The sequence below is a fragment of the Coturnix japonica genome, chromosome 9 (assembly GCF_054131305.1).
Source record: "Coturnix japonica strain WE chromosome 9, WE-NBRP24, whole genome shotgun sequence".
NCBI classification, from domain to species: domain Eukaryota; kingdom Metazoa; phylum Chordata; class Aves; order Galliformes; family Phasianidae; genus Coturnix; species Coturnix japonica.
The window spans coordinates 9890732-9907747 of NC_140671.1; the positions used below are offsets into that span (position 1 = coordinate 9890732).

A 17016-nucleotide genomic window follows, 5' to 3' on the forward strand; every position below is an offset into this window, starting at 1 on the left:
CGGATGGACCAGGTCAAAACCAAGCAGAGGGACTGGAGCCATTCATGACCTGTCTGTTGTAGCTCACCAGCTTCCTAACACAACTTTTTAGTGCTTTTATCTTTCTGTGACACAGGGCACCATTCTGGAGCTGCTCTGCCCTGAGCCCGGTGAGCCCTGAGCTGCTTTCTTTGCACCCCAGAGCTCCACTGCTGTGCTTGAGAGACCAGGAGACGTTAAAAACAAGGCTGTCTATGTTTGGAGGGCAGCTGAGTGTTAAAATCACACCACCAAGAACTGGTACTAAACCAGCTGTGTTCACCCGTTCTGCAAGGCAGCACCTCTCCCCCAGCTCTGCATTAACTCTTATTGCCAGAGTCCTTCCAAAATCAGAGGCAATTCTGTCTCCTCATCATACACACGTTTGCACGGCTTGCTGACACACTGACCTCTCCCAGAATTAATGCAAAAAGGGGAAGAATCAAAACTAAGAGATAAAAGCACAATGAAGGAAAACCTCTCCCCAGTCAGCACTGCAGCGCTCTGTTACTCAAACACAGCACTCGCTGCTGGGCACAGTTAGTGTCACCCACACCACGGTTTCAGCCAAGCCTCAGTGCCCTCCTGTGGGAAGAGAAGCCTGTTTGTATTGACCTCAACACCCCGCAGGCCATGCAGCCACCCACTGCTTAGTCCTGGTGCTTTCCAGACAAGTGAAAAACGGGGGGAAGAGCCTGAGTTAGTTTGGAGGAGTTACCAAGAAAACGCAGACAGACAACAGACAGAGGCTGCTGTAAATGCTCACCAGATCTGATCAACACGGTCAGTGTCCCTGCAAGGAGGGAAGAAAGAGCTCAGAGGGGAACAGCAACAGAAGCAAACCGGGCAATGAAGGGAATGTGGCTCTCAGCCCATCCTCGCCCTCAGACAAGGGGTGAGCAGACTCTGGTCGCTGTGCTTTGTAACAATGTGCACTAGGCAAAGACTTGGTTTTGTTGGTTAGGACGGCAGCCCTTCCTGGTCTCTACTGATGAGATCTCACATGGCTGCTCAACCTACCTCAGACATGGGGAGTAAAGAACAAAGGCACCAAAGGGAAATCTATAATAGAACTCCAAGCCCTGCATCAATCCCAGCTCCTCGTGTTGCTCAGAGGGCGCAGTGCTCCAGGAGCTCCCCAGCCCTACAGAAGTGCAGTGTAGGTGCTAAGTGCCATTCAACTTCTCATCTGTTCTTCCCTTTGTTTTTCTTCACAAGAATTTTAAGTGAAGTAAAGTACATAAAGGACACAGGAGCCTGCAGTGCCTCACTACTTCAAACAGCGGTGAAGGATCAAAAGGTGACAACTGCCATTTATTTACATGACAGCTTTTGTCATCGTTTTCCTGTGGCCAGAAAACAGCAATAGGGATTTATCTGACACAGAACTGAGGCAGGATTTCAGATTCCCAAAGCCAGACTGTGATGTAACCCAAAGGCCTGAACGCAAAGGATGCCCAGCACTATGGCCTGAATCGTTTTCACCAACTTAAGCTAAAGTCACCAAATCCAGCTCGAGAGGAAATGCTGGGATCCATCCAGGTCAGGTATAACAGACACCAGATGTGGCTTTTCATTTACAGATGCAATGAATTGGAGCTGTCCTGCTGTCTCAGAGCCCCTGTTTCCTGCAGGAGCTCACACTCCAACACCCACCCTTCACTAAGGAGCTCCATGGCAAAATGAAGCCCTTCCTGGCCTAAGAGCAGAAGGAAGAGCCCAGCGCTGGCCTTGCCCCCCATCCCAGCCCTGCTGCTCAGGGTACCTGCAGTGGTGCTTCCTGCTGACGAACCAGAAGGTGCTGTCACAGCCATAGCAGTGCGCAGCCAGGTGGTCGGGAATCCATCGTGTCACCTGTAAGAAGGCAACAAGCCTGTCAGGTTATTTAGCATCAAACCCATCACATCTCAGCTCACACGACCAAGCAAAGCCTGCTCTGTTGAATAGCAAAATCTCAGTGTTCACAGCACTGAAAGACACCAGAACTTTCCCCTCGAGAACAGACGTGCTAAACTGCCCTCAGACAAACAAAGTCACCAAATCCAGCTCCCTGCTGCTCTCTGTGCCTCAGAGGTGTCTGGGCTGGGAGGCTCCACCATGCAGTGAGCCAGCACTCCCTCAGCTCCATGAGGTGCCCACTGACAGCAGGGAGCCCACAGACACTGACGCTCCGAGCAGGAGATGAGTGTGGATCATCTGAGCACAGGGTGTGGGATCATTTGAGTGATGCTGAACGTCCCATCCTACCAATAGAGTAAGTGATCTGAAGGGATTCAGTCTGTACCTCTGTGTCCTGTTTGTCCACCTGCTCCCAGCTGGCTTCAGAGAAAATCTCTGTGCTGCAGCGAGACAAGCAGTTCTGATCCAGATTGCTTTCCGAGTCGGGTATAGAAGTCTGTTGGCAAACAAACACAGCTGAACAGAACTGTCCCATATTCCTGCTTCCACACAAATAAAAACTGGCCAGCTGTGGGGGGGGGGAACTGCTGCTGAGGAAGGGCAGGCTGTGTCTGCATGATGCCAACATGTGCCAGCTCACCGTGCAGCAGCAACTACCACTGGGTGGGACTAAGTGCTGTGAGCTGCAGCAGCCTGTGAGAGCTGAGCTGCAAACAAAAGCAGGTCAGGTCTGGGCCCTCCGATGATGGGACGATGTGAGGCACAGTGGGTTTCAAATCCACTTTCTCCTGTGCTGGCATAAAGTTCTGGCAACACATGGGGTGAGTAACCAAGCAGCTCCCATCTGTGGCTCCAATGTCAGAGCTGTGTTTCTTTTCCAGGGCTCTGCTGTTGTCACAATAACTACTGGTGGGGCCAATGTGCCCCATGGTCTGAAAAAGACCTGGAGAACACATGCAGAATCACCCATGGGAAACTCAATCTGAGCTGTGTGTGCTGGGGGATAAGGCCTCCTTGCTATGGGCTGGGCTGGCAGCTCTGTGGTTTAACTGGCTTGAATAAAACTATGGGGGGAAAAAATCTTACCTAGTTTTGTGCCTGAGCATAAAATCTGGATTTACACAGGCAGTAAGAGCTGCCAGACAAGGCAAAAACAAAGCAGAGATCAGGTTTTAAAGCAAGCGACACTCAGAGAACATCCCAGCCCCACATTACGGCTGGTGAAAGCCCCACAGTGGTGGATACAACAAACTAAGGCAGAACATCGCATCTCTCCAAGGGATCAAAGTTGCATTGAACCTAAAGGAGACCCAGCTGAGATGGATGCTCAGAGCACGTTGATCTCTGCCATCACAGCCAAGAAGGTGCTGAGCATTTCCCTCATCGATGTCCCTGCGACCACCCGGCACCTCCACCACTGCTGCACAAGAGGAAACTGGACAAGCTAAAGCTGGAAAGCTCTTCAAAACGCCCTTCCCTCTCCTGGCCTTGCAGGCACACAAAGCAAATTCAATGCATACATGGGACATTTTAGTAACTATTACACCAACCCGGGAACTCCAGGCCAATGCTGTGCAAACACCTGAGACACTCCTGCATCTCCTCACCTCCTTGTGCTCCTGCCTCCCCCAGTGTCCTCACAGCTCTCCCTTTTCTTTTACCTGGATATGAGCCATCAGAGCAACTGCTGCACCTTTCCAATGCTCAGCGTGCAGAGCACCAAGGGATCAGAGCTGCTCCTGTCCCAGTAAATGGCACTGCCATCCTTAGAACAACGTGTGAAAGCACAAGTAAGGCATGTGGGCTTTTGGAGTAAGGCCAGTGCGGGTGTTTAAGTACACCCAGTTAGATGCAAAGCTGCTGCTGGAAGTAAATCTCTGCTATTTCCTTGGTCAAACTGAAATACAGTGGAAATATTCCCCATCAGCAGAGCTGCTCATCCAGCACTGATTATCAGCGTGCTCCTCTTCAGAAACACCTCGAGGGTTTCACAGAACCCCGCAGGGCCACAGAAATCCCTGCCTTACCGGAGAGCCGCGGGCTGCCAACAGGGGGAGATGCAGACACAAGCAGCCCACGGCTCCCAGCAGTGGCCCAGTTCCCAGCTCACTCACCACTTCGTCTCCATAATCGCCGTTGAGGCGCAAGGAGCAGTTCAGGTACTGGCTCTCCAGCCGGCTCTTCAGCTCCTGCACTTGTTTCTTCAAGGTCTCCACCTCCTGCTGATGCCCGGTTTCAATCTGGCGCAGGCGCTGCTGGATGACGTCGGTGTAGACCGGCATCCCGTCATCGTCCAGGTGGCTCCTTGCAGGCTGGTCTGGGCTGCCGGCCGCCTGCTGCTTCCCGAGGTGACTCACCATCCATTTCTGGTGCAGGTTCCTCAGGTGGAGCTGTGCAGAGCTGCAGCTCGCTGCGGAGACCTGCCGGCTCAGAGCGGCCTTCGTCCTCCCGTCCTCCCCGTTCACGCAGTGCCCGTTTGTCGCGTGGTATTTCTGCACCATAGCCAGCCCTGCAGGCTTCTCTGTCATCTTGTTCTCAGGCTCCAGCTCTCCGTTACACACAACCTCGTCTTTACATTCACCTAAAGGCAAGGCACAAGGGGAAGGCATCGGGATGTGTGCGCTGCCGCTGCCAGAAGTCCTATGTACTTTAGTGCCCAGTCTCTGAAGTTCCATCGCACTCTCCCCCTCTGGCCTGTTCTCAATAGTTCGCGAAAGCTCGTCGGCACTGTTGTCCATCAGGTGGGCTCTGAGGCACGGACCCTTGGGAATCAGCTCTTGCTTGGCTTCGTTCTCTGTTAAGGTTTCTGTTGAGCTCTCAATGTTGGATGTTCTCACGTCGTGCAGGCTTGTAAGAGGTAACAGAAGGCCGGTCTGTGCTACGCTGTGCAGGCTCTCTCCCTCTCCTTCAGGCTTGCCCACACTTTCCTCCACATTCTTTTGAGTGTCTCTATGTACAAAGCTCTCTGAAGGAGCAGTCTGCAGTCCTTTCACCTGAGGTAACTTCTGGGTAGTGTTACTGACATCAGGCTGCTCCTCCGGGCATCCTTTGAGCTCACAAGCACCTTGTGAAAGCGGACGTGGATTGTTCGTTACCACCCCTTTATCCTCAGCCTTCTCACACAGCTCACCCACATACCCGTGCAGATGCTCAGTTCTCTTCTCCTTATCCAAAGCAATCTCATCCTCTTTACCCGCAGTCTCTACGCTGCCCCTTAAGTGCTCCTCCAGAACAACATCCTCTTTCGTGGCCTCCTGCAAGATGTTCTCCATCTGCCCCTCTGCCACACCGGCTGCGACAGACAGCTCAGCTCCCAGCATTGCCCTGCCCTGCTTGCTCAGGCCATCCCCATCAAACGGGTCGTCCCCGGGGTTCCCGAGGCTGCTCAGCTCCAGGGACCTGCGGTGCTCCTGCCACTTCTCGTTCAGGCTGGGGTCGCTGCTGCGCCGGTTGGTGGTAGGCACACTGCTGTCACAGGCTGTCGTCAGATTGTCAAAGGATCTCGTCTTTGGTAACCTACACAGATACAAACACAGCCCAAAGTCAGGGATTTTTATTGTAGTTCAGCTACTACAGCCTAAAACCTCCCCTCCACAGTGTGGAGGGTGATGGTCTGCTCGCTAATGGGCTTCTGTGCAGTGTTACCCTGGAGCACATCTGGACCACCTGCAGCCCAAAGCTGCTCACAGCTCTGCTGTCTGCCAGCAGGAGAATCTGTTGACTCAGACTTCAAGCACTGCCAGCCCCGTTCAGCACAAAGCACAGATGCTCACAGTCTGCTCACACCTCCTCATTAACGTGTGCAGAGAGTCACAAACCCCCAGCAAACCAAAGAGTTACACGACAGAAAAAGTACTGAAACTCAAGTTGGCCAAATAAAAGCTCATATCCAGCAGTGACAAAAAAGGACCCAACAAAGCCAGGCAATGCCCACGGCTCATTTCCTAATCTCTCCTTTTCAATATATTCGTGATGCTCTGACCTCTGAAACTTAACAGCTTTCAAACCTGAAATGAGGAAAGTCCCACAGCCCACCAATACACCTGTGAAAAACACTTCCCTCCCCACAAGTGTTCTCCTCTTAATATCCCACAGTATTCCCTATTGATCTTACTTTACAGGATGGGATTTCTGAGCTCTAGGCTCACCTGCCCAGGGGCTGATCTTCAGGGCTAGAGCCTGGAACAGGGTATGGGGCACAGGTGTCATCAGCAGGTGTAGAGGGGGAAGAACAGGGCAGGTAAACAGCACTCCAGAGCATTAAGTTACGCACATGGCACACTGGGTACAGCACCTGAGAGAGAAAAACACACACAACTGTTCAGAAATTGCAACTGCTTGTTCCAAGGGTGTAAAAAGGTTCAGATCTGACTGGGGTAAACCTGGGTTATTCAGATTGCAGCTGGGAGGCTGTCAAATCTATGGTTTGGGAAGGCCTGTGAGCAGCTATGGCACTTTAAATCAGCTACACTTGGATATGGAATTATCTGCTCTTTCAGAGAGGGAGCTTGAGGTGTAACGGCGCTGGCTTCCAGCTTCCCGTGAATGAATTACTGCGATGTGCACCATGTGAATCTACACCTTCATAACGCTCCTGAGCAATTCAAAGTGCAGAGGAATTCAGCAGCCCATAGCAGAGCTTTCCCTGTGCTTTGTACTACGGAGTGCCATACAAGAGCTGAACTCATAGCCCCAAAGGCTCCAATTCATCAAAGCTAACCCTGCCTTTAAAGGAAGCATTCACATGTGAAAAATTAAGCACAGGTAGAAATACTTGTGCTGAACAGGCAGCCTGCTCCTGAAAGGCATCCCTTGATTGTGGAATGTGATTCTGTGACGTTGCAATTTAAGGACACCCTGAGTCTCTCTGTCAATTTCACTGTCTCTGCAGGCAGCTTTCTTTAGGAAGAGCAGGGAGCAGCAGAGAGCAGCCAGGGGGCTCAGAGGGACGGTGTGGGGCAGCTCAGTTTGAGGGCTGCTGCTCTTAATGACCACAGCTTTACAACAGACGTGGCTGCGATAGAAGGCTGATGTGAATACTGAATTCATCCTTTTATAGCAAATGCAAACAAACTCTTCCCTGCTAAGCCAAGATTTAATTTCCCTCTAAGGAACAACCATAAGCCACATCCATCATACACAAAGCCATGGCACAGCCCTTACAGTTACATTTGTGGTATCTGATGTTTCATTAACAAAAAGCATTTAAATATCTCTAAGAGTCTTCGCCATCCTCGTCACAGTGACCTGACATTCCTCAAACACCAGCAGACTCTCTGCCCTGTACTCATGGTGAGTGAACCTGTACACGTCCCACTGCTACAGCTGGGCACTGCACTGCAGGACACGCTCCTGAGAGCATCAGACTTGAGAGCCCCTGACAGAGACTCTCTCATGAGGCAGCTAAGAAAGGATACGTACAGATTCTGACTGGGAGGAGTAGAGCAGGTTCTTGAAGGCTTTGTTTGCTGCCCGCAGCAAAGACCAGACAGAACAGGTCCGTTCCTGAGTGTGTTTTTCTCCTCTCTCTTTCGCATTGTTGCACAGGAATGTACCAAAGAGGCAAGAGTAGGTGTGCTGCACCAATTTGACCTGCAGAGACCAACACACATACGGTCATACGGCAGAAGACATCAGCTTAATGCAAGAATGCTTAAGAAAAAAGAAACCTTTCCTTCACAGGGCAATGATTTCCCAAGGACTGATGTATAAATAAACCCTGAATTTTGTGTGCCTCCTCATGAATTAATTGCAAAAGGATTTACATGTAGAGGCACCTTTTATAATCATAACTAAAAACTCAAGGAAGAACCACAAAACATGAAGACAAGCTCACGTATAAAAGTCTTGCTAATGTAAACTCGCAGACCTGGAGTACAAGTAGGTTATAAAACATTAATACAGCAGCAGAGAGACAAAGAATGGTGGAAATAAAACCCAATTTTTGTCAGTCTAGATGCATACGGCATACATCCCAATCGTTATTCACTCCACACTGTGCTCAATGCCTGAATAAGCAGCTTAACATGAACCTAACTTTCAGTATCTGAATAACCCCAATGGCTGTGCATGGACAGACTGGGGGTGTTGCTGTAGGGCTGTGAGGACATTAAGGGGAACGTTCACACACAGCTCCCACTGATCAGCAGCGAGTGAGGGAGCCAGTTATACCTCAGGTATCCTACTTCACAACTGAGCTAAGCTAGAACTGCACATCAACTCAGTTACATGGCTGAGCTGGCAGGCAGTAATGCAAGTCATCCACAGTCACAGCAACATGCTTTAAGTCTGCAGCAGATCAGACACTCCACAAAAGCTTTTATTCCTCAGGTTACCAGCTCTGCAGGCTGCAGGTGCCACCTTCCCATAGACTCACTTCCTGGCCTTACAAACTGGCTTTGACAGCCCGAGGCCAATCTCTAACAGGAGAGCTGTCCCCGTGCAAAGAAAGCAAATACAGCTGGTGCATCCTGTACATTTTCAGCAAGGAAAGAGAAACTGAATGGCAATGTAAAGGGAAGGAGTGCTCAGAGGAGTCTTCGATTCCCAAGATCAAAGTAGGGGGAAGCTCATATTCCCAGTCAGCAATTCTATGTTGTGTGAAAGCATTAAACTGAATGTATTTCAGCAACTCTTCAGTGAAATGATTAAATTTGTATCATTTGTTTCATTTTCAAGTTTGAAAGCAGCCCTTGAGGGCCCTGCTTCTGCTTTAGGAGTGAACAGACCCCAGGCTCCACAATGTATACAGGTATTTGTGCCTCCTGTATCAGGACAGCTTTCCCATTTCCTTTACCAAGCTGAAGATCTCCTGTCACAGATAGATGGGAAAACCAGAAACCCCTTGGGCTCGTTGGCACGTTAGTGGTGGGTTAGGAGCAGTCTATAAAACAGCAAGCTCTCAAGTCACAACTCACAAGGAATGCTTCGTTAAACTCGAAAGAGCAGGGAAACTGCCTCTGGAGCTGATGGACGCAGTCCAGCCACTGTAAGAACACCGGGCAGCGCTCATTGAGGTCATCCGAATTCTCACCATGGCCACAGCGATCAGCAAACTTGTGGCCAAAATCCAGCCACTCCATCTCCACCAGCACCTGGAAACCCTGCAGAAATACAAGGACAGACGAACATTTACGAACATTTCCTCTTTAAGTTTTTTGGCTGTTGGGTTTTTTGTTTTTTTTTTTTTAAAGTCTGAGACTTGTGAGGCTCAACTTATTGCTGCGTCCTCAACTCCTCCTGACTTCCCTTCACAATTAGTCCCCATCACTTACCTTTTCTCCTTTACCCAACACCTCTATTTTCTTAAATGCTGCACGATGAAATTAGGACTGAAATGAAGCCCAAGCCCACATGGACAAGAAAGGGAATAAGACAGACTACTAAATGCTCTGGCTGGTGAGGAAGCAGACCTTGATGTGAGAGCTATTTCAGCAAGGCAGGGGAGAGCAGGAATTTCACACCTTGATTCAAACCAGATAATGGTAACCTAATGGTAACCATGACGAGATATCCACACTCAGAGAGATTGCTTGCCTACACGTATATCAAACGTAGCACAGCCGTAAGTTTGATAAAGGGCAGACTGCACAACTTCTCATGCAAACCCAAATGGCAAAGCACATTCCAAAGTAGTGTCTAATGAAGCACCCGGCTGTGACACCCAGCCTTACAGGACCTAAGATCTACCACGTTGGGGAGGTCTTGCTTCTTAGAGCAATGGAAGGATTGTAGATCACACTTTATTAAGCTGAGGGTTGTAGCCGAAAAGGAGAAAACAAAAAGGCTGATAGTGCTACAAAGCCTGAAAGTGACAATGATGGAATCCACTTCTCTGAACATTCCTGGGCAGTTACATTCATGGTTCCCTCTGATGCAGGCAGGAAAAAGAGGTGTGTCAAAGAACTTTTCAATTTGAAACCGAAATGACGACACTGGGGGCCCAGGAGGAGCTTCTGTGCCAGAGACAGAGCAGTGTGGATTGACCTGGTGGATGCTGACCTCCAGAACCCACGTGAAAAAGGAGCTGAGAAGGTCTCCACTATTTCCTCCTAAGGACACTGCTACATTTTCAGCTCCTGCTCCTCCTGTATCTGAGGGTTTAAACACCGGCTTGTAGCACAGCACACAGACACACGCTTCTGTTCTACACAACAAAGGCATCTTGCACGTGGGCTGGTAGATGGAATCCAGCCATCACACATCCCACAGTGCTGAAAAGCCACGGGAGAAAAAAAACCGGGCTGAAAAAGCAACAGTGTTATAACTAAGTGACAAGGGATCGTGAAAGAAAGGAAACGGGAGAAATACGTAGCTAAGAAAACCAGGAAAGAGGAACAGAGAAAGGCTTTTCACCAGCAGTTGGCTGAGAAACCGCAGCTGTGCCAGAAGTGCTCAGCACTGCACACGTATGGGGGAAAGGAACACCATGACTGGGCACTTATTAAAAAGAAGAAAAACATCATCTGCTCTTGAATTACAGGCTATATTTACACCCACATGTAACTGTATCTGCAGACTGCTGTTAGTTAACTCCTGTTAGCTCCTGCGCTGCTTCGAGCTGAAAAATCTGTCATTATTTTTAAATACAAAATTCCTTGGAAAGGAACCCAAACTCAGTAAGTGCCTGGTTCGTTAACAGATGGCCTACAAACCTCTGTGGTCCTGTAGTAGGGATCTAGCAGCAGTTTGGCCAGAGCCACGATCTGTGGGGTTCGGTCCCAGCCATCCGAGCAGTGCACCAGGACGGGTCGCTGGTCTCTGTCCACAGCATGGACCACAAGCAGAGCCGATTTCAGAAGCACAGACAAGTGCTGCAGCCATTTGGTGCTCTCCAGAGCTGACAGCCAACTAGAAGAAAACAAAGGAGGACAATCTTTGCTCTTTTAAAATGCTTCCAGGTTGGAATCTCTGATTTCATCAAATCAAAGCATAACCATTACTGTGTACTTTAATGAGCTGCGAATGTCAGCACCCATTATTTTTCATCTACATTTTGCTAAGACTCTCCCTGAACTATAAGAAACAAAACCTTGCAGCACACCTGAGGAACAAACAGGCTGTGGAACATGGTTACTTCCAGCAGCCCTTCCTGACTCCCTTCTTCCCAGCTGAGGGTCCGGGCTGCACTGCAGTCCTGCTGCCAATGGAAGATCTTGGGACTCTGCCACATGATGAGGACAACACTGCTGTGCAATGGAGGTCTGGAACCTCCATTTGGAACCTCAACTATTGCCATTTGAAAGGCAGATGATTTCAGGATCAAAATTCAGGGCTAAATATAATTGCTGATCTCATTTTCTGGGTTTACTTCAGTGAAAATCCTGCAACAAATTCTATGGAAATGGAAAACACAGCTTTGCATTTTTGCACAGGAAAGTTAGTAAGAGGGAAAAAACAAACACCTGAACATCAGTTTACAGAACAGAATGTGTAAACAGAGGCAGAAAACAGCCAACAGCCACTTACTTTCCTGGATCTGGCATTTGTGTGCAGAGCAGACGCAGGGACTGAAAGCTCTTCCGGATTGAATGAATGTTTGCCATTCCCATGAACACCACTTCACAGTTTGGATAATACTCTGCAGGGAAATACCGAGAGAGAGAGAAGAAACTAAGAATCATGCTTAGCTTAATTGCTAAAAGAACCTTGTCTATAAGAACAAAGCAGCGGTGCTGCGGGCAGATGGAAGAAGCTGTTCACCAATATTCTGCAAGGCAAACCCAGTGTCTGGACTTCAGCAGGCATTACAGACACCACAACACAGCACTACAAAACAGGAATGGATCAAAGTGTTTCTGTGTTTCTCTTCCATGTTTTGCTTCACGTTACAAGAAGCAGAGCATGAACCCACAGCAATAGTGAGACTGCTGTGTCAGCAGTTACACAACGCTTAGAGGCATAGAAAATAGTTAACTGATAATCTGTGGATGTTCCTAAGCTTGGTCAGCTAATTTCTGTTTCTCACAGGAGTTACAGTTTAGCTTTCACAGCCACTCAAGAAGGCTGAAAGGTCACTTCAGTCCTCCTTCCATGCTGAATCAACACCGACTGTCTGGCATTTTTCTTTTCAGATCATGTAATGACAGTCAAACGCTTTTGATCAACTTACATACAAAAGCAGCACTGCTTACCTGGGCACTCACAGCCTCCACCTTTGGCTCTGTTAGCCACAGCTGCTGCATAGGACCGTGCATCGAGGATCAGAAGCTTCTGAGGCTGTATTGCCAAACTCTCTGCTCCCGAGGCGTTAGAGATTGAGGAATCTGGGGGAGAAGATACGCAAATGAAGAACAACTCTTGGCATTGTTTGCAGCAATGATTCACTCAAGTCCCACTGTGTGTATGCATTGTGCACACAGAAATCAGAGAATGCCTCATTAAGTACAAGGGATACAATCTGTTACAGCACACAAAGGAGATGAAGCTTCATATAAAAGCTCTGCCTTCTACAGAAAAGAAACAGTGGCAAACTCACCAAATTCCACATCAGAGAGGTCTCCTCCATTGGAGAAATCTCTGGAACAATTTCCATTCATTAGTTTGTTACTGTTGGACCTTGAATCTGAGGCACAGGCTTTGGCTACTGACTGGACAAGGTGCTCATCGTCTGAATTCCTCCAGCCCCACCAACTGACCTCGGGTTGTCCACAGCGGGAAATGACTGCTCCATTGCTCTGGTGCCTGAAAAAGTACAGAACAGAAAGAAGTAGTGCATAACTTGAAAGGTCAGGATGAAAAACACAGAGGGCATGGAAAGTTAAACGGTTCCCTCCAGCATTGTAACTCCTGCTGGGGAATCTACAGCTCAGCACTCATCCCCAGTCTGACATTCAGTAGACAACGAATTCCACACACTTCACTTCAAAACGCTGCCTGTAACTACACGTTCACTGAGAGGTAAAAGTCGAAGCTCAGGCTGGTAATGGAGAACCAAAGCACTTTCCTGCTTAACGTTGCTGCCTGTTGACCAGTAAAAGCTGCGGAACATTTCAGAACAGACAACAGCCATAAAGGGCTGTTCAACACCTCCTGGCTACTACTCAGGTCTACAGCTGCAGTATGACAGATGAAATGTGAAAGTTCAATTTAGCTCATGCTAAACTATAAAGCTAGAAAGGAGTAAAACCAGAGATTCGTGCTTCGATGAGCTTTTTGTTGTTAAATCCAAACATTCCACTAATTGAATCTGGGAAGAATGTTCTGATTTTGGTATGAAATGCTGGCAGAAGGCAGCACGCCTTCTGTCAGATGATATTTAACACCAAGCATAACCAGCTCACACACTGATGGCATCCATTTCCAAGCATCATCTGTGAAGCACCAAAGGCAGTTCTGGAAAGCTTTGCAGAACCACATCTGGGAGCCACTTTATTTTAGGCATTACTATTGCACTAGTTCCTCAGAATGCTCAACACCTGCAGCTCTGCTCATCCTGAAGTTTGCTATTGGTGTTTGATAGGAAACAGTGGCCTTCTGAGTTCATGTAATTTTAGAAAGAAAAGACTTAAAAACCAACCAAGACCTCAAGATGTGACCCTCCTCCCCTCACCCCCCCAGGCTCCTCAGCTCTGCCTCTTGTACCTCTCACATTCCCCCTTCCCAAGGTCCCACAAGGTGCAGGGTTTTCTCTCTTCCTCCCGCCCTGTGGGTTCTGTTTCACCTGCTGCCTCTCACACCAACTACACCCTGTTGGAGGGCACCAAGGAGCTGCTGCAGAGCACCAGCACTGCTCTCCTCTACGTAAGCAGCAGCGTGGTGCCAGGCTGCTAATGAAGTGCACAAGCACATACACTTCTATGTGGACAACCAAATAGGAACAAAAAAGAAAAAACTGCTTATTAACTGAACGTTTTCCTTCTAAAATGAGATATAAATTACACTCTATGTGCTGATGAAACTCCAGAGGACTGGAAAATAAGACAGAATAGTCTATCAGATATAGGGATGTTTTTTAAATGCCTTCAGAATGACAAAGTATTATTATTGTTTTTTAATTGATTACACAAAGAACAGATGTGAAATAACTGAAGAGTATCCAACTGCTGCAAACATGCTTTGGAAAATGGATTAAGACACTTATCCTCCCCAGACACACTCTGAATCCAAAGGACCTCGGCCATAGAAGAAATGCACTGCAGGTGGGGATGCAAAGGAAGAGCAGAGCCACAACTTTGCTCAGGCCACGTGGTGACCAAGTGGTGCAAAGGAGTGGGACAGCAGAAGGTTTCACCCATCAGAATGGTTCTACCACTTACCCATGTGCTCCCCTTCCCGTTTCAAGGACCAGCAGACACACAACACCCCAGCAAAGGTGTGTGTAGGCAGTGCCCTCCTTGCTCAGAGCAATGGTGGAAACACAACCTCCACACTCCTAGAATTACGTGTCCATTGCTGTGCCTACATGTTACGCTGGAGGAAAAGAAGATGGAATTTTCCTGCAGACAAACTGACTGCCCCCAGCCTCACCTCCACCAAGTGCTGTTTGACTGCACAGAGGTACAGGTGGGCTGAATCTTCAAGTGAAATTACAGCTGGCTTTGACAGTCCTGAACAGGAAGAATCCCACCCACACCAACACATCTCACCTGTTTCCTCTCTCTAACCAATTTATTGGGGTGCTTTGGTATCAGGAATTGCTTTACAATCTGCTGCCAGAGCTCAGCACAGCCACGTCGCAGTGCACTGCAGGGAGCAGCAGCAGGCAGCCTCACACCACTCATTCCACAGCAGAGCATCAGGTTAAGACTGGCTGCTGAAAAGCTTAGAATTCTGAAGTATTTGGTGATATCGTATTTTAAGTATTTCTCATAGCTCTTTTGTAATGGTTTCATATAAAATTCTTTCACTGGGAGGAAGCAGCTGACACACTGCATTAACAGAAGCAAAGGAAAAGCAATCTGAATGCCACAGCATTTACAGCAGGTGCCAGCCAGCTCCATGCAAACGAGAATGGATTGCTATTGAAATGAACTGCCTTCCAGAGGAAGAACCATTGATAAAAACTTAGTTGAGCAACAAATAAATGCCACTCAGTGAGCGGCTGCCTGGCTCCCTGCTACCAATAACAAAGGAAAAGAAAGCATTGTTATATATGCAATAATTCCATTCTGAACACCTAGATAAGCTCATTTACTCTCCCATATGCTCTCCCGGATTTCATTACCACTTACCTGCAGGATCATTTTCACAGAACCATAAACATTTATATTTTCATCTCCGGGTCCTCGCCTCCCATTTATACCCTGAATAACAGACGGACCAGGACTGAAGCTGAGCTCTCTGATGGCTGTGAAGCCCTAATAGTCCTAAGCAGAAATTAGCAAACACTTCTATTCACAGTAACGCTGGAGGTCTGCAGCATCGCACTCATTCCAACTGAACTGGCCTCGAAAGCAAACAAACCAATAATAGCAAATAGCTGAAGTGTGATTCTGAGCTCCCTTGGGTTGGACCTGGGGATGAGATGGCATCATTCACACTGCAGTAACAGAACAAAAGGAGAATTAAAAATACTAAACCAAACCTTCCACCCAGACCTCCTCACCTCCCTGAGACACAGTAACACGCAGCCTCTAGACAGGAAACAAGAAGTTCTATAGTGTATCACTCACTCAATAACTATAAAAACCACTGTAAAGCACTGTATAACTGTATGATATACAGCCCGCCTCTGCATAAGCTTAATCTTTCTGCTCACCAACCTTTGGAGTACAACAATAAATCCAGCAAGTCCTTGTGACCACAAGGAGCAGTAATAAAGGTTTGCACAGCTCCCTGCACAGCACTACTTACCTACTAGTACTTGCAACCAGAGAAATCATTACTGTAGTTCACCACCAAAGTGATTCAGCAAGCACAGTACACACAAAGCTCTGTTTACCGCTGCTTCCTGTGCTAGCAGAAGCACTGCCTGCATGGGCTATAACCCTCAGCAGTGTGAGGGACCTGCAGGCACCTCTTACACAGCTCATTTCTCAGTAGGTTCTCAGGAGTTCAGGATAATGTTTGTGTAATGCAGATGAAGTCCTCCGTATTGTCCCATTCATTACAATTCCCAAACGCTTTTTCCTAACACTGGTTTGCAGGGACCTAAGACAGGTAAAGCTACAGAACCTGCTCCAGGCCACATCAACATGCCTGGGTTTTCATGTAGGGAAACTGCAGGGGCTGGATGTCACAGTTCTTCTGGATACCTGACCATCAAACAGCAGCAGTGCTGCTGTGAGCATGGGGAAATGCAATGCAGGAGGAATGCTTTCTGAAGTGTGCCTCTGAACTCAGCCTGTTCAACTTCCCAGACTGCAGATACTGCTGCAGCTTCTGAATGCTTTACGAGAACAAAGAAGGCTTTGTGGCCAAGTGTCTGCCTTGCTGCTGCCTCGTCCCAGCATTCAGGAAATATCTGAGAGTTATTATTGGGTGTATTTAAAACATTATTACTCTCTTCCCCAGAGTAAAGCAGTAAGAGTGCAGTTATTAAATGGGACCAATAAATAATGCAACCCATGGTCCCCAAATCATTCAATGGATAATAACACCGAATGAGCTTTTGCCCATTACTCCCTCAAAAGTAAGGAAAAAAACTGCTTTTATGTAACGTATATAAAGAGAGGACTATATATGGATTTCCAATCATACGGATCATCAAGCAGTAGCTGATTTGGCTTCTATTGTAGTGCAGAACAATGAAGTGGATGTCTCAAAAATCTATTACGGAGTGACAAGATAAAGGAAAAAGGAATCAAAAAAGGGAAACTTTTCTCACACTGGAACAGATACAAATGAAACATTATGTTGTAATTTAACATATGTAGACTCATCTGAGCTGTTGAATATTAATGCCAGGAATTAAACCATTTCAGTCAGTGAAGTCTTTCAACCATTTAAATCACCATCCCATAAAGCTCCAGAATGCTGCTGTACCCAAGAATGCTCAGAAAGCCATCACTTCTCCTGCCCAGAGAGAATGGAGGCAATGCTTCCCCAGTTTAAGTGCGCCAATTAAGTGACAATTGCATCAAAGGCACAAAGCTCTGAAATAAGGCGTTGGAAGGTGGATACAAAAGCAGACAAATTACACCGCTCTCTTTTATACAC

General features: G+C 47.8%; 1 protein-coding gene across 21 annotated transcripts in view; it reads right to left on the reverse strand.

The window, feature by feature from the left end:
- MTMR3 (myotubularin related protein 3) overlaps positions 1–17016 on the reverse strand; it is a 68242-nt gene that overhangs the window by 2911 nt on the left and 48315 nt on the right. For 10 of the 21 annotated variants that reach the window (XM_015877976.3, XM_085508719.1, XM_015877975.3 and 7 more), the window contains 11 exons: positions 12395–12600; positions 12051–12182; positions 11386–11497; positions 10572–10767; positions 8835–9020; positions 7339–7509; positions 6066–6211; positions 4032–5433; positions 2303–2413; positions 1784–1872; positions 785–811 (listed from right to left, as the gene is read on the reverse strand). In XM_015877976.3, coding sequence (XP_015733462.2) covers positions 785–811; positions 1784–1872; positions 2303–2413; positions 4032–5433; positions 6066–6211; positions 7339–7509; positions 8835–9020; positions 10572–10767; positions 11386–11497; positions 12051–12182; positions 12395–12600 — 2778 coding nt within the window. Of the gene's footprint in view, positions 1–784; positions 812–1783; positions 1873–2302; positions 2414–4031; positions 5434–6031; positions 6212–7338; positions 7510–8834; positions 9021–10571; positions 10768–11385; positions 11498–12050; positions 12183–12394; positions 12601–17016 lie in introns of those variants that run through there. The other 11 variants (XM_085508722.1, XM_015877978.3, XM_085508720.1 and 8 more) reach the window with 5 other exon arrangements.